Here is a 17,232-nt window from a genome sequence, read left to right as displayed (position 1 = left end):
GATATAAAAGAGGGAAAATAAAATGAGGGTAATAGTTGTTCCCACTTCAAAAGGTTGATGTGAGGACTGATTGAGTTAGTCCATGTAAATCACTTAGCACAGGGCCTGGCATATAGTAAATGCTCAATAAATGTAGCTGGTGCTGTTATTATTACCATTACTATTATTAATATTATTAGTCTACACCATGAACAATAACTTCCAAAGTCAAAGGATGAGACTTGAGGCTAGCTTCCATTTAAAGTCGCCATTAGTAACTCATGCCTGGCCTGAAGGCCACCAAGATTGCTGGAGCTTTTTGGGAACCCCTGCTACCAGGCAATCTCCACCTTTCTCCTGTCTTGGGGTGAGCTTAAGGCTCCTGATGAGACTCCCCTGCACCCACTTCTGCCAAGGTCACAGCCCCACAGTGTTTTCATTGCCAGGGACCAGGGTACGTGGAGAAATGTTGAAAGTGAGACCACCTCCACGAGAAAGTCAAGTTCAGTTCCCTTGGAGGTTGGAGCCTCTAGTCCAGGAGGAAGTCTTCCTAGACTCCCGGAAGGAGGTTCTGAGATGATGGGCATGTAGTACGCTGTCACCAGGGGGCAGCATCTAGAGAACAGGTGGTGGGCAAGCTTTGTCTGTATCCCTCGGGACATTCCAGGCCACTGCACCTGGATGTGGCAGGGTGGACTTCGAGCCTGGGTCTCTTGGCATCACCTGCAATACTGTGGTGGAAGCATAGTTTCTGCTTCTGCACAAACCTCCAAGAAGGAGCCTCCAGTGAGAAACAAGACTAACTGTAACTGAAGCTCTGACTCAAGGGGAAAAAGAGAGGGAAAACTAATGGAGGGAGACAGGATGAGTGATCTTGGGGGGCTTCAGCCCATCACTTTAGCACTGACCTGGTTGTCAACGGTCCCACTGATAGCGGTGCCCTTTCTGCTGCTTGGCTAAGAGCTGGCCTGTAGCTGGTGATGACCAAGGCTCCCTGTGTGGTCCCGGGGTCTCAGAGGCCCAGGCCCACTCTCCCCCTCACCCTGTGTCCCCTGTAGTCAGCATCCTCCCGGGAGAGCAAGAGGAGCCCAGTCTCATCCTAGAAGATGTTGACCCTCACTGGGAGGAGTATGAGTACCAGGAGGTCAGCAGCCCACGGGGCTCAGAGGCAGCTCCAGCTGATGAAGAGGAGAGCGAGGTGGTGGAGCAGATGCCCAGGTGGGAGCCAGAGAAAGCCCTAAAAAGCAACAGTGCTTGGGAAGATAACAGGCACACGGTACAGAATCCCAAAGGTATAAAAGGGCATAGAGCGGGCACCAAGTCTGCCTCTTCCTCCCTTTCCCTCCCACCAGACACGCATCCCTCTCCCCACAGGCACAGTGGCTGCCAGCATCTTCTGTACCTTTCCAGGGCCCATCTGAGCATATATGAGCATGGATTCCCTTCATTTTTTTGTACAAAAGATAGCATATCGCATGCACTGACCTATCTGCACCTTGCTACCTTCATTCAACAGCGTACCTTAAGATCTTTCCACATTTAGTACGTGGAGATCATCCTCATTTTTTATTTTACAACTGCATAGTATTCCATCCTATGGATATGCCAGAATGTATTTAACCTGTCCACACTTGATGGCCATTTAGGTTGATTCCAAAATTTTATTATTATAAACAATTCTGCGACAAGCACTCTTGTCCACGTGTCCTTGCACGTGCATATGTGTACCCCCTGCAGGACACATTTCCAGAAGGGAGTTGCAAGGTCCTCGGGGAAGGGAATGTGTCACCATGGTAGTGATGTCTGGGTCACCCTCCACAGGGGCTGAACCATCTTAGTACCCACCTGTGAGCTGGGTGATAGCTGCTCAAGCCAGGAGGCCTCAGGTCCCCAGGCCCATGACCTCCATTGCAAAGATGGGGAAACTGAGGTCCAGGGAGGATCAGAGGCTGACCTAGGGTCAGCACCAGGACAGTTGGGGGCCAGGACCAGTCCCCGATGCACTGAGGGAGACCTGTTGCTAGAGAGAAGCCGGGGCTGCTCAGGCAGGGCTCCCCAGGTAAAGTCTTGGGTGGGAAGTTAAGGTCTGGTCTCTGGGGCGGGGGGGGGTCACAGTCCATCGTACTGAAAATAGGGGTCAGGAGTTGGATTCGGGGTAAGGTACAGGCGACCTCACCTCCTGCCTTTGACCTCAACTCAGGGAGCTGCCTCAGATTCAAGAGGAGAAAGAAGATGAGGAGGAGGAGGACGGAGAGGAGGAGGAGGACGAAGAGGAGGAGGAGGACGGAGAGGAGGAGGAACCTGAGTAAGGACCCATGCCCCTGGCTGAGGGATGGCCCAGGGAGGGGCTGCCAGGGTTTCTGGGGTGACGGTGCTTTCTGCCGCTTACGGAAGCTCCTCCCTTTCTCCTGTGCCCACTTCCACTGGACACTGACCAGAAAGGCTGAGGCGGTGCTGGGGGACCCCACTGTGCTCGTAATGACCTTGAGATCCATAGTACCTAATACTCAGCGACCACCTCCACACCACCCACACTCACACGTGCAGAGGTAGAATGCACCTCCACGGGATGGGGATTTTTTTTTTTTTTGCGGTACGTGGGCCTCTCACTGTTGTGGCCTCTCCCGTTGCAGAGCACAGGCTCCGGACGTGCAGGCTCAGCGGCCATGGCTCACGGGCCCAGCCGCTCCGTGGCACGTGGGATCTTCCCGGACCGGGGCACGAACCTGCGTCCCCTGCATCGGCAGGCGGACTCTTAACCACTGCGCCATCAGGGAAGCCCCGGGGTGGGGATTTTTGTCTGTTGCCTTCACTGCCATGTCTCCAGAGCCTAGAACAGTGCCTAGCACAGTAGGCACCAAATCAGTGTTGGTTGAATGCATGGAAGGATGCACGGACCCATGCAGTGGGCCCCCAGCTCTCCCGTGTGATTAACAAAGCCAAGGCACAGAGCTGTCTCTGTCCCTCACACCCTCCCCAACAGTCGGTCCCCAATGGTTGCCTTTGATGCCCCTTATGGCTGCCCTGGATTCTGCTCTATCTTCCATAATGGTTGATTCTGTATCCACATCCATAAAAATTTCAACATCAAAGCACACAAAAGAATTCAGTTACAGTAAGAGCTTAAAAATGGAACTCAGAAACCGCTAAAAGTTATAATCAAACTTGCCAAGAGACTAGATCTTAATTATTCCCACCACTAAAAAGAAATGATAATTAGGTGATGTGATAGAATGCTCCGTATCGCTACAATGGCAACCGTATCATAATATACAAATGTATCAGTCAGCACGTTGTATACCTTATAAAATGTTATATGTCAAATATATTTGAATAATAAGAAAAGAAACCACTAGGAGGGAGGTGATTCTGAGCAACGTGGGCTGGACAGAAGGGCAGATGGAGAGGTGGATGCACGTGGAGGTGACGAGCAGAGGGCTGGATGCCTGAGTGGAGTTAGGGGATGAGAGGCTGGACCAGAGATGTAAAGATGGGCGTCTGATCTCATAGATGGAATGAGAGTGGGGTTGGAGGAGATGCCCGGGGAGTGAGTGTAGATGGAGGAGAGGCCAGAATGCCAGATCAGAGGTCAGGGAGATGGGGAGGAACCAGAAAGGACCAAGGAAGGGGAGGCGCCCAGGGCGGGTGAGGGAAATGAGAAGGGTGTGAGGCCTGGAGGCCCAGTTGGAAAGTGTCTCAAGGAGGAGGGAGTGAACTGCTGCCTGGCGAGCAGCCCGCATGTCCCAGGCAGAGTGACAGTGTAGCTCATGGAACGGGAGGGGGATGATCCTTCTGAGGTGGTGGGGCCAGATAGTGAAGGCCTTGAACTTGATTTCCCGGGAGCAGTGGGGAGCCGTGGAGGGTTTGTGAGCAGGGAAGTGACAGGCTGGCAGCTGCACTATGCAGAGACCGAGGCAGGAGGAGCAGCGTGGTGGCTGTCGTACCACAGATCAGGCCAGATGATTTAACCTGTCCCCTTGCTCCATCCCCCTTGTGTTATTCTCTGTCCCCGTCACTCTGCCCTCTGTGGTACCCCCGGCCCATACACTTCCTCCCTGCCCCTTTGGCCATGGCCTGAGGCGAGATAGCATCACAAGTGTTAGGAGCACAAGCTTTTCTTCTCTCAGCAGAGTGACCTGGGCAAGTGGCAGATGGGCACAGAGCTTCTGCCTCCACATCTCTAAAACGGGGGGAGGGGTTGATAACAGCCCCTCCTGAGTGGTCAGAGGGCTGGCTGTGAGAATGGATGCGGTAGGACCTGGTGTGGAGTAAGTGCTCCATCAAAAGTCACCCATCTTCTCATCCCTACTGAGGGTCACTTTTAGTCCCAGTCAGGAAAGAGTTAAACCATGAGGCCACACAGGATTTGGGGGCTAGAAGCCTGCTTAGTGTCGTCTACTTTGAGTCCACGCTTGCCCAGTTCACCTATAATCTTTCTATCCTCAGCAGGAGGCCACGCAGCTACTTGATTGCCCCCAATGACAGGGAGCTCACAACCTCTCAAAGGCCATCCATTCCATCCATATGCACCTCTGAGTTAGGAAATTATTTCTTCTGCCAAAACTATGGCTTCTGTAACCCAGTCCTAATTCTACCCTCCAGGCCTCTCCAGAGCCAGGATGCTCTCATTAACAGGTAACTGCCCCTCCCCTAAATGAAGACCTTAGATGCTGCCTGGCTGCATTAGTGCAGTTCTGTTTGCCCCCTGCTTTCACCTGCCTCTGTGTAGACTGCAGAGCTCTGAGCTGTTCCGCCACCAGTCCCGTATGCCCAACACATAGGTCTGCAAATCCCTTTATATGTCACAGCTCCTGAGCTAAAACACCACTTGAAAGCCAGTGAGCCAACGTGCACACACACAGACGCACACGCTAACTACACACGTGTTCTCTGCACAGTACACACAGACACACACACATATCTGCACCGCACATACACACCTGCACACAAACACAGCCACACAGGCTGGGTTATGTGCACACTTGCGTGTAGGCAGGGCACTTACACGGCCTGATACATGCACAAGCAACACACACGGGCACACGTGTACACACTTGCACATATCCACACTAGACACAAGTGCATACATACAGTTACCTACAAACACTGCAGGCACACACAGGCTCATACAGATGTTCACCCAGAGCTTCAAACTCAGGGCACTTTGGGGCCTGGGGCCCCAGGTAGGGACAAGGGCCCTGTGGTGACAGAGCCAGTGATCCCAGGGCCAAGGCCAGAGGGTGTCAGGCGTGGGACAGGTGGGCTGGGCTGTCACTGGCTGGGGAAGGATGCTTTTGCCAGCTTTGCGGAGGCACAGGGGTTACTGACGACAACGCGCAAGCCCTGGTAACGGGCAGATGGTCGCTTAGCGACCTGGTCTCTGTTGGCAACAGCTCAGCTTTTCATAGCAACGGAAGCCTTTTGGGCCCCACCTGGCCTCCCTGGGGCCACTTCTGCAGAGTTCCCCCGCACATCCCCTCAATCTGATTAGAAGCAGGAAGGATTGGTGGCTCATCTGCCTCCCGAGCCACACTGGCTCCAGAGCTGGCCTCACAGGCTCGGGGCCGGCTCGGGCTCCCCCAATCCTCCACTGGCATGCACCGACCTGGGGCTTGGAATGAATGTCATCGCCCCCAGCTGAACTCCTGCACCACGGCGTCCTTGTCAGCAAAGACAGAGAGACCCAAGTAGGTGGCTGCTTCTCCCTAAGGGCTCCCCTCCTTCCTTCTTTCGGGGCTGGGGGACTGGGTGACGAGTCTGCTGAAGGCAACAGTGAGGACCTTAACTTGGGGGCACAGCCTGTTTTGTGACTTGGGGGAGGACAGTGGGCTGGCCGTTGCGGCTACTCCCCACACCTTTAACTCGGAGAGCCAGGACCTCTGGGATGCCCTCCTCAGCCAGTCTGTCTGATCCTCTACTTGGAAATCCCTGGAACTTGGGAACTTTCCAGAAGTTGATGGCCCGCTGCATCTGGGCTGGTCAAGAGGGGGCCTCAGCAGGCACCAGGCGACCTGCCAACCAGGGGCAACATGATTTGGGGGTACATGGGTCCCCAAACAGCCTCTGGTGGGGCTGACAGGCCCACTGTAAGGCTTGTTATGTGTCTCCGTAGCTGGAGATGTTTGTGCAAAATGTTCCGCAATCTATGTGGGTGGTTCACAGACCTGCAGAAGGCCGCCTGCTCTGGGATTTATAATAATAATGACAAGAACAGTCATAATAACAGCTGTCACCTGATTAGCACTTGTTTTCCATGCCAGACGTTGTGCTAAGGCTCCTACTGGTAATCCCATTTCACAGATGAGAGAACTGAGGCTCAGAGATAACAGCCCACACGTCCACAGGTGCCCTGCCAGCAAGCACAGAGCTGGGATTCTGTCCCAGGTCAGGCTGGGCTCCTAAGCGGACACCTAGTACTACAGACAAGGAAAGCTGCTTACCAGTGATTAGAGATGGAGGATCCAGATGACACCGGACACGGGGAGGTTTTTTGACTTTTCCATGAGCTTCTCACTGGCCCTTCTGACCTCATTCAAATAAGCCAGTCTGTACAGTACAGGCTGGATGAGTCCTACCCATTTGACAGATAAGCAAACGGAGGCTTCCCGGGGACTTGCTTTCCAGGCCAGATTCTAGAATGAGCAAGACGCCAGGAAGCCTCTGACTGGGACTGTGGGAAGTTCATTTCCTGGGCCTTTGCGCTCTGAGAACCGAGGAGGCCCCTGCATCTGTTCCAGGGAAGGAGAAACCAGTCTGCCCCTCGCAGCACAAGCCCATCCCACCCTTCCGGGAAGGGCCGACTTCTCTGTCAGGTGTGGAAGGCACGGTTCCAGTAATACTTTGAGAGGCCCCCAAGAACATTTTAATTGCTTTCAAAATCAGACCAAAAAATGAACTTTTAGATGGAAGAGAATATTTTAGTATATAATATTAGCATATTAATCTTCATATGAATGCAGTCACAAAATGGAATTTTAAAAATATATTTATGGAGGAAGGGACCCGTGAAGGCTGAAGTGCCCAGGCCCTGTGGAAGTCATAATATGCCCTTTTCTTTAAGAAAAGCTGTTTCTTCCTGGGCAGGGTAGAGAGTGTGACTGACACTTCAGGCCCCTCACAATGGAAATACATATGCAATGAAGAGAAATAAAGTGAGTTAGGTGCTTGAATCCTCCAAACACTCGCCTCACTCCTCCACGTCACCTGGGGCTGTGCAGACACTCAGAGGCAGGCAGTGGAGTATTAAAGACTTGGTGCTAGAGTCAGAGACACCCATCTTTTATCCAGGTTCACCTGGTACAGGCTGTGTGACCTTGGACAGGCCATCTGACCTCTCTGAGCCTCCGATTTCTAAGCTCAAATAGGATCAGTCATAGCGGGGCTCTCGGGTTTATTTGGGTGAGGATTTGGTGAGACACTGCGTGCCATGTGCTTGGCCCGGCGCCTGGCACACAGCCCTTGGGAGCTGCTGTGACAATATGATTGCTGGCTGATTCCTGCTCCCAGGCTGCTGGCTCCAAACCGACTGGGCTGTAATTCCGTCCCCATCTCCTCACCCACCTCAGGAGGGCTGAGACTTGGCCCTCTGGGTAAAGGATGGGGAATTCAGGTTTTCTGGGCAGCGGATGCCAAGGAGCATCCTCCATGAGCCCCTTGGTGACAGTGGTCCATGGCATGGGGTGAGGCCGTTAGGAAGCAGAATCTAATTCTAACCACAGAAATCACATTAGCCCTTGGTCCCAAGTCATCATTTTAACCCAGAGATTGCACACAGGCATCTCAGGGCCCACGTTAGTCTGGAGACAGGCTCTTTTGGATATTGACATATTAATATAGATATTAATATAGATAATACAGATGTTAATATAGATCTCTTCATTTGGATTAATTATCAGCATCTAGAGATGGGGAGGTCCCACCTTTAAAATGTGTAGTTCAGGCTCCTCTTGAAAATCAGCAGATCTGGCCACAGGACTCCCATTCCAAGCAGAGTGGGGTTGCTGACCCAGATGGGCACAGGTTCTTCTCTCCTTCCTATAGTCTCACCCCAGCCCCTGTCACTCATGTATGCCTCTGCCTGGGCCAGGGACCCCCGAAACCTTCAGCATTTGCAGTGTGGCTCTGATCTCATGGCATGGAAAAAACCAGGGTCTGTGTCCGAGGTTTGTGTGTTGTGGGACAATTTGCTGTGTGATTTTGGCCAGGCCACTTGACCTCTCTGTGCCTCACTTTTCTCATACTCCCTGCTCTGCCTATATCCCCAAGGTGGCCTGGAGACTCTCAGAGGGGAAATGCTGGGCATAGATTTTGAACACTCTACAATGCCCTTTGGTCAGCCCCCAAAGGACAGCTCCTCAAAACCGTCCTCCGTGATTTTCTTTGCACTTGCTGCTCCCCATTCCTGGACACTATTCCCTACCTATTCCCAGCTCGCAGGCCACCTCCTCTGGGAAGCCCTCCTTCCTAGGCAGAATTGTGCTGTGCCCTTCATAGCTACTTGCTCCAGACTGTGACTCAGACTGGGAACTTGTTAGCAGGATGTGAGATCTGCCACCTGCCCTGTGCTGGGAGCTTCAAGAGGGCGAGGACCTATCCTTAGGCGTCTTTGTGCCCCAGCTCCTGGCACAGAGCCTGGCACTCAGCACAGTTCAGGAAACATTTAACACCCCTAACCCCAGCCCTTCCCTCCTGCCCCCTCGCAGTCACAGTGTCCTGCTGGATAGCTGTCTGGTGGCGCAGGGAGGCGAGGACCAGAGTGGAGTAGGTGGAACTGAGCACCAGAGCGCCTCACACCAGGTATGGAACAGCACCAGGCTGGCGGCCGGGCTACCTCAGAGGCCTGGACTGGAGTCGGCGGAAGGCGCTGGGCCCTGTCCCCTTTGCTTACAGGGGCGGGGTTTGGCTGATGAGATGCCCACAGGACAGAAGTGAGCAGGGTGGTGCGTGCTGTGAGGCCCTGCTTGTAGCAGGGGTCAGATGGTGTCAGGAAGGGCCCCGGGTGGTACGGCCATGGGTGGGAAGCAGTGGGCTTAGACTCCAGTCCTCACGTGGCTGTGTGACCCTGGGCAAGTCACCTCCCCACTCTGGGCCTCAGTGGCCACCTCTGTAAAATGGGGCTAAAAACCCTTCCCTGGAGTACTGTATACAGTTCTACGCTGTGAAGTGTGGTGCCGGATGGAGAGTGCCGTGGTGGCTGCTTCAGTTGCTTTGTCCCCACACGCAGAGGGCTGCCCGAGAATTTCTCCTCATTATATGTGACAGGTCCAGGTGTTGGGGCCTGGGGCTCCTATGTGCACTGGACGCCCCAGAAGGTGAGTTGGAGGGTATGACCAAATGGGCAGGGCCAGGACTAGTCTTGGGGCCCATCCTGAGGGTAGATCCCCCCACAGGGGCTGGGCTGGACTAGGGCTAGGACAGGGCTCGATGGTCACAGCTTCGGTTTCCTCTTTATCTTTTGCAGGAGCTGCAGGAGGAGGCCGTGGCCGCCAGCTCAGGAGGTAGGCGTGTGGTGGGGTTGCATAAGAATGTCCAGGATGCTTTCAGGCTGGGGGCAGCCAGGGTACAGGGGCAAACCCTCCTCCTGTCCCTCTCAACTCGTCCCCCTGCTCCATCCCATCCTCAGGCAAAACCCATTCTGTGCATCTTAGGGCCACTTTGTCAGAGCCTGATGATATATTTCAAAGGCCCCAGGGGAATTGCACTGAGGTTCCCCCCCGCCGGACCTCAAGAGGCCTGGGGAAACCATACTCCCAGCCAACCTCTCCTGCCAACCCCCTCACTGGGAACACAGCTCTCTAGGTTACTGCCCAGCGAGCATTTGGCTCAAATGTAACGTACCTGAGTGAAAATTGGGGCCAGAGCTCGCTAAGGCTGTGTCCTAGACTCTGTGTCTTTTGAGCTTTTCCTTACTGCTAAGATCCCCAGCACAATTTCTTCCCAGATTCCGTGAGACAGCTTCATGGATGCTGAGACCAGGGTGTTTTTTTGCTGCCTGGGGGCCATGCTGGGGGCACCCCAGGGCCCTGAGCATTTTTGAGAAGCTGCCCTTGTCCTGGCTGCCTCCACGCCCCTGGCCCACCTCCAGCTCACCTCTCTCAAGGTCTTCAGGGAAGCAGGGGGACGTCCCCGCTGCACCGTGTCTCTCTCCTGTGAGACCCTGAAGAGGTAAAATTGTCACTCTATGCAAAAACGTGATACTATATATAGAAAATCCTAAGGACTCCATGCAAAAACCACTAGATCTAATAAATGAGTTCAGCAAAGTAGCAGGATACACATTCAAAAATCGGTTGCATTTCTTTACACTAACAATGATATATCAGAAAGGGAATGTAAAAAAAGAATACCTTTTAAAACAGCACCAGAAAAAATAAAATAAAATGCCAAGGAATAAACCTGACCAAGGAGGTGAAAGACTTATACACTGAAAACTATGAAACATTAATAAAGGAAATTAAAGAGGATTCAAAGAGATGGAAAGATATCCCATGCTCTTGGATTGGAAGAATTAATATTGTTAAAACGACAATACTACCCAAAGCAATCTACAGATTTAATATGATCCCTATCAAAATACCCAAGACATTTTTCACAGAACTAGAACAAATAATCAAAAAATTTATATGGAACCATAAAAGACCCAGAATTGCCAAAGCAATCCTGAGGAGAAAAAGCAAAGCAGGAGGCATAACTCTCCCAGACTTCAGACAATACTACAAAGCTACCGTAATCAAAACAGCATCATACTGGTACAAAAACATACATACGGATCAATGGAACAGAATAGACAGCCCAGAAATAAACCCACACACCTACAGTCAATTAATCTTTGACAAAGGAGGCAAGAATATAAAATGGGGAAAAGACAGTCTCTTCAGAAAGTGGTGCTGGGCAAGTTGGACAGCTGCATGTAAATCAACGAAGTAGAACACACCCTCATAGCATACACAACAATAAACTCAAAATGGCTTAAAGACTCAAACATAACACATGACACCATAAAACTCCAAGAAGAGAACATAGACAAAACATTCTCTGACATAAATAGTACCAATGTTTTCCTAGGTCAGTCTCCCAAGGCAATAGAAATAAAAGCAAAAATAAACAAATGGGACCTAATCAAGCTTTCAAGCTTTTGCACAGCAAAGGAAACCATTAAAAAAAAGACAACCTAGGGAATGGGAGAAAATATTTGCAAATGATGTGACAGACAAGGGCTTAATCTCCAAAATATACAAACAGCTCATACAACCCAACACAACAACAAAACAACCCAATTGAAAAATGGGCAGAAGACGTTAATAGACATTTCTCCAAAGAAGGCATAGAGACAGCCAATAGACACATGAAAAGATGCTCAACATCACTAATTATTAGAGAAATGCAAATCAAAACTGCATTGAGGTACCACCTCACACTGGTCAGAATGGCTATCATTAAAAAGTCTACAAATAACAAATGCTGGAGAGGGTGTGGAGAAAAGAGAACCTTCCTATACTCTTGGTGGGAATGTAAATTGGTGCAGCCACTATGGAGAACAGTATGGAGGTTCCTCAGAAAACTAAAACTAGAGTTGCCATATGATCCAGCATCCTACTCCTGGGCATATACCCAGACAAAACTATAATTCAGAAAGATGCATGCACCCCTATGTTCATAGCAGCGCTATTCACAATAGCCAAGATATGAAAACAACCTACATGTCCATTGACAGAAGAATGGATAAAGAAGATGTGGTGCATATATACAATGGAATACTACTCAGCCATAAAAAAGAATGAAATAAGGCCATTTGCAGCAACATGGATGCACCTAGAGATTATCACACCAAGTGAAGTAAGTCAGAAAGAGAAAGACAAATACCATATGATACCACTTACATGTGGAATCTAAATATGGCACAAATGAACCTATCTACAAGATAGAAACAGACTCACAGACATAGAGAGCAGACTGGTGGTTGCCAAAGGGGAGTGGGGTGGGGAGGGAAGGACTGGGAGTTTGGGATTAGCAGAGGTAAACTATTATACATAGGATGGATAAACAACAAGGTCCTACTGTAGAGCACAGGGAACTATATTCAATATCCTGTGACAAACCATAATAGAAAAGAATATGAAAAAAAGGAATGTTGATATGTGTATAACTGAGTCACTTTGCTGTATAGCAGAGATTGACACAACATGGTAAGTCAAATATAAAAAGAGTGTGAGGCCCTTTAGCCCGTGTCTCATGCCCCCACAGGCCTGGGAAAGCCTCGTCACTCCTACCTTGGGATGGGGAAACTGAGGCCCAGAGAGGGGAAGCAGCTGAGCCAGGCCGCACCAGGCCAGGCCCTAGGACGTGGCACCCCCAGGCTCCCCATGCTCTACCTGAGTGATGCACCCCCATCACCCACCCCAGGGCCTTGATGCTTCTCCAGGCCCAGGGAAACCAGGCTGGATTTTGGGCTCCAGGCTGTGTCCAGGAGCTCCTGTGGCTTCTGTGGCATTGTGGCTTCTTCTGTGGCTCCTGGGTTAGTGGCTGGCGTGGGCGTGGCTGTCAGAGGGCCCTGGGCTCTGCATCGTTGTGCCCCCTGCATGGATCTCTCCTGTGGGCCCTGTTGGGAGGCAAGGCTTCCAGAGGCCCCTCCACACACGCTTTCTGTGGCTTCCCTGTAGAACACAGCAAGGCCCTGGGACCTGGCTTCTCTCTGATGCTGTGCCTCCTTCCTCTCCCCAGTACCTGCCACGGAAGAGCACCCGGAAGTGCAGGTGGAAGACGCTGATGCTGACAGCCAGCCCCTCAACGAGGAGGAGAATCCACCCTCTCCCGTGTCGCTGCCCCCGTCTCCTGCCAAATGCGACACACTTGGGGTCCCAGGATCAGCCACAGGGAGCCTCAGGTCACCTTTTATGCTTCTCTTGGGCTTTTCATAGCACAGTACCACCTGTGCGTTTGGCATTTGAGGACACTGGGGCCAGAGAGGGGAAGAAGCTGGCCCAAGTCACTCAGCGAGTTGCTGTCAGCGCTGGGACTATGGCCCCACCATTTTCAGTTCTCCTAATTTCTGGCTTCAGGCTCTATAGAAAGAGCTCTCTGAGGAAGTCCTGTCCAGAATACCCTCAATTGTACATTTGAAGGGGGTAATAAATGTGACAGGGCTAATTTTATTGTTAAATAATACAATGGACATACCAAAGAACACTAGATATAATAACCATCCCTAATCCCACCACTCTAGGTGGTACTTTTATTTTTCTGCCTCCTCTTTCATACCTTGTCCGTGGGCCCATGCTTTTGAGTGGTTTTAGTTGAAGGAGTGATTGGATCATATCTCATTTGAGACCACATCTTATTTATTGAGCCCTTTTCCATATTGCTAGTCTGTTTCCTTAACACATTGTGATGCTGTGTTGACATCCTCCAGCTGCATGTGCCAGGATAGACATAACAATCCTCTGTTGTTGAATACTGTCCACAGTGGTGCTACAAATATCTCTTTGGTCTTCTGCCCTCTGTCCTTGGGCTCCTTTCTCGAGAGTGGGTTTCCTGGTCAGGGTTGCGTGCGTTTTTGTGCCTCTCGAGATAGGTTGGTTGCTGCATGGTTAGAGTTGGTTTTGGACAACCTGAGCCAGGTAACTGAGAGAGGGCCTGCATAGAGCTGTAGGTAGTCTGTGAACTGCAGTACAGTGCTGTGTGAATGGTTAATTAAGCTAAAGGGGAGCTGCCAGTGCATCTCCTTTGCTGGCTAGATTGCGGGATGGTTCTTTTTTCTTGATTAATTCTTGCTTTTATCCATGAACCCTTGAGTAATTTCTCAGCTGAGGTCAGAAGACTGCCAAAACAGAGATGGTTGGACGTAGCAAACAGAAGGCTCCCAGATTTTGATGTGGAGATAAGAGTCATAATCTCACCCAGCTCACAGACACATCAGTCCTCACGTTTAATTCACTGAATCATGCACAGAGTACAGAGAGCAGAAGATAGGGCACCACCATAATTGTAGACATCTGGTCTACCTCCCGATGTTCCCTTTATAAGGGTAGGGAAACTGTACAGGCTGGGTTAGAGGTGGATATTCGGGAGGAGGGAGGGTACTAAGATCACTTGGGACAAGAATCAAAGCCTCCTGGGGCTTCCCTGGTGGCACAGTGGTTGAGAGTCTGCCTGCCGATGCAGGGGACACGGGTTCGTGCCCTGGTCCGGGAAGATCCCCTATGCCACGGAGTGGCTGGGCCCGTGAGCCATGGCCGCTGAGCCTGCGCGTCCGGAGCCTGTGCTCCGCAACGGGAGAGGCCACAACAGTGAAAGACCCGCATACCGCAAAAAAAAAAAAAAACCTCCTGCCTTTTGCTTATGAGCTGGGTCTGTGAGGCTCCTCTTATTATCATTCTTTCATTCATTTGCAAACATTTACTGAACATCTTTATGTGCCAGGCTCTGCTCTAGGTGCTGTGGTTGCATCAGGGAGAAGCCTGAGAGGGGCCTGCCCTCATGGAGCTGACATTCCAGTGGGGCCAAGATAGACAATGAACAAGTAATCACACAAGATTTTTCCAGAGAGTGCTAAGGAGAATGTGACTGTGAGAAACTGGGACGCCTCAGCCTGAGCTTGGCGCCAAGAGGGAATTCTGATGCCTGACATGAGAGGCCAGCACGGCTGCCTGTGGTCCGGGATGGAATGAGCACTGGGGGCAACTGATGGGAGCAGAAAAGCCACCAAAACAGAGGGGTGCATGGGCAAGGCCCTTCTCACAGTGCAATGCTGTGGTTTGGAGTGAATCCCAAACATCCCCTATCTACTAGGATTATGAAAATTCAACAAGCTACTGTATGTGAGGTGCTCAGCACAGGGCCAGGCACTGGGCAGTGCTGGAGGAGCATAGCTGCTGATTTAGTTCCACACTCTTGATTCTCTCCAGGCCCGGAGAGGGCACTGGGCTGGGAGCAGGAGGCCTGAGTTTAAGTCCCAGTTGTGAGATTTTTGCCCCAGTCTTCTTGTTTGCAGGCATCCTTTTAATTAGAGCGTAAAAGAGGTGAACCCATGAGCTTTGCCATTCTAGGCGAGTTGGCAGAAGGTAATAGGGTGGTTTCAGAGCCTTGTGGAATAAAGCAAATGCTGCACATCCCTCTGACTGCATCCCTTTACAAGCCCTAATGATGGAATCCTGAGTCACAGTGGTTGAGTATGGGACGAGTACCAAGTGGATTCAAATCTAGACACCAGCAGCTGAGACACCAGTGATTCCAAATGCAGCACTCTGTGGCAGACTTGGACTGAATGATGGGGACCTGGACATAATTGAGCCTTCATTCTTCAGATAGGGAAGCGGGAACTCCAGGAGGGGATGGGCTTTCCCCAGGTCGCACCATGAGCTGGAAAACAGACTTCATGGCCCATGGGTGTCAGCTTTTCCAGCCAGGGGCACATCTGCAAAGGGAGAGAAGCTGAGCTTCCAGGAGAGTTAATAAGATGGAATGTGAGCCCTCGTACCTTCTCAGTAGCTGGAAGGGTGGTGTGATGGAGAAGGGGACGGGGTGGACTGGGAAGGGCAGTGCCCTCAGACTGGGAGGTGGAAGGGAGAAGGATGTTTAAACTGAGACCCAACTGAGTGATAAGCACCTCATTGAACTGGGTAGGTTTAGTCCCATTTTATAGAGGGGGAAAACTGAGGCAGCTCAGAGGGTTTGAATAACTTGCCAAGGTCACACACTGGGAAGAAGCAGGGCTGGGGTGCAAATTCGGGTTTGCCTGATCCCAAGTCAGTGCTGTTACTTTTATGCTAGGCCATTGAATGGATGCAGAGACTGAGATCCAGAGGTTGGATGTGTCCCCTCTTCTCTTTTTTGTTTCCCTGCAGGCAAGCGAGGACCCTTTGGCAGCACCATCCTCTGTCCCCACCTCCCCCCCAGGATTCGCTCTGGGTGATCTGCAGGGCTCAAAGTTGGTTCACCCCCTCGCGGCCCCTGCCTCCCTGAAGGCCCCTCCCTTCCATGTCTGTGCTCTTTCAGGAAGAGGCTGTGCTCCCAAGATGATGAGGCTGAAGAGCTCAAGATGCTGTCACCGGCTGTATCGCCCGTGGTCGCTTGTTCGGACCCCACCAGCCCGCAGGGCACTGAGTGAGTGGGGGCCGCCTCTGGGGTCTCAGGGAACCAGAAGTCTGGGTGGGGATGGGCAAGCAAAGGGAGGTGAGTTGGGGGGAGAATGGATGTTTTTAGAACCTTCCACCCCAAGGCAGACTGTGCCAGTGGCTTCCCGGCAGTAAGAGAAGGCCGGGTCTCCTGCCCAGGCTGCTTCTGACCAGCCCAGAAATTCTGAAAAATCTGGTCTGCAGAATGGGCTCAAAGTCTGGGCCCAGCTGTGTCCAGAACCACAGAGAGTGGGCCCTGGGGAATCCACATCTTTAGAAGCTCCCCAGCTGATTCTGATGCAACTGGTCTGTGGAACAATGTTTAGAGGCCCCTACGAGGGCATCGGGACCTGTGTCTCTGACATCGAAGTGTCACAAGGGCTGGGCCAGTGGGAGGTGTTTTCCTGAAGGGTCTACGTAGGCTGGTGACAGTGAATACCCCAGCCCTGGGCTCTGGCCTGGGATCCTCACCTCCTCTCCAGCCATAGCTTCTGGAGTGACCTTAGGAGACAATATACTTTCCTTCCAGTCTTTTTTTCTGTCCATAATTTTATGGAGTTTATGCTTAACAGTATTGTGGAAAGTTCAGAAAAGCAAAAGAAGCAGGAAAAAACCCAAACCTCACGTATAGTCCAGTGATCCATTTTAGCATACCGTGGAGTCACATCTTATGCAGTAGGGTAGGGGTTGGATTAGGGTTTAATATCAGAAAATAAGCCAGAAATCAGGTATAATAATAAAAATTACCTTTGAAAACTCTTAAGGTGGTCAGCATGGAACCCCATGTATTACCTCAGTAGGTTAAGATGCTATAACAAATAGACCTCAATGATTCAGTGGCTTAAGGAACAAGACGTCTCATATGTCACAGTTGTGTCACTGGTGGTGTGTTTCAGGTCAGTGGAAGGCTCTGCCCCCTGCAGTCATTTAGGGCCCCAGCCAACAGTGGCTCTGCCACCTTTGTGTGGCTTTCAAGACCCTGCTGGTCACCACTAGAAAGGGGGAGTGCCGGGACGCTCTTCCACAAGGAGGCCCGGAATTGCACTAGCATGTCCACCCATGAGAGCTCGCACGGCCACACCTGGGCAACGTAGTCGCTGGCTGCGTGGTGACCCCTCCCTGCAGGAGGGAGTGGGTGTGG

The 17,232-nt window shown here is 51.5% G+C and overlaps 1 protein-coding gene across 1 annotated transcript in view; it reads left to right on the top strand.

Annotated features, from left to right (window-relative positions):
- CNGB1 (cyclic nucleotide gated channel subunit beta 1) overlaps window positions 1-17,232 on the top strand; it is a gene marked incomplete at its 3' end in the record, with an annotated part of 84,325 nt that overhangs the window by 36,419 nt on the left and 30,674 nt on the right. The window contains exons 13-19 of the mRNA XM_032613203.1: window positions 1,038-1,197; window positions 2,180-2,284; window positions 4,582-4,614; window positions 8,682-8,775; window positions 9,440-9,476; window positions 12,700-12,862; window positions 15,973-16,080. Coding sequence (XP_032469094.1) covers window positions 1,038-1,197; window positions 2,180-2,284; window positions 4,582-4,614; window positions 8,682-8,775; window positions 9,440-9,476; window positions 12,700-12,862; window positions 15,973-16,080 — 700 coding nt within the window. The remainder of the gene's footprint in view (window positions 1-1,037; window positions 1,198-2,179; window positions 2,285-4,581; window positions 4,615-8,681; window positions 8,776-9,439; window positions 9,477-12,699; window positions 12,863-15,972; window positions 16,081-17,232) is intronic.

This window comes from Phocoena sinus, chromosome 19 (genome assembly GCF_008692025.1).
Source record: "Phocoena sinus isolate mPhoSin1 chromosome 19, mPhoSin1.pri, whole genome shotgun sequence".
NCBI lineage: Eukaryota > Metazoa > Chordata > Mammalia > Artiodactyla > Phocoenidae > Phocoena > Phocoena sinus.
This window is presented reverse-complemented; position numbering and strand designations above follow the sequence as displayed.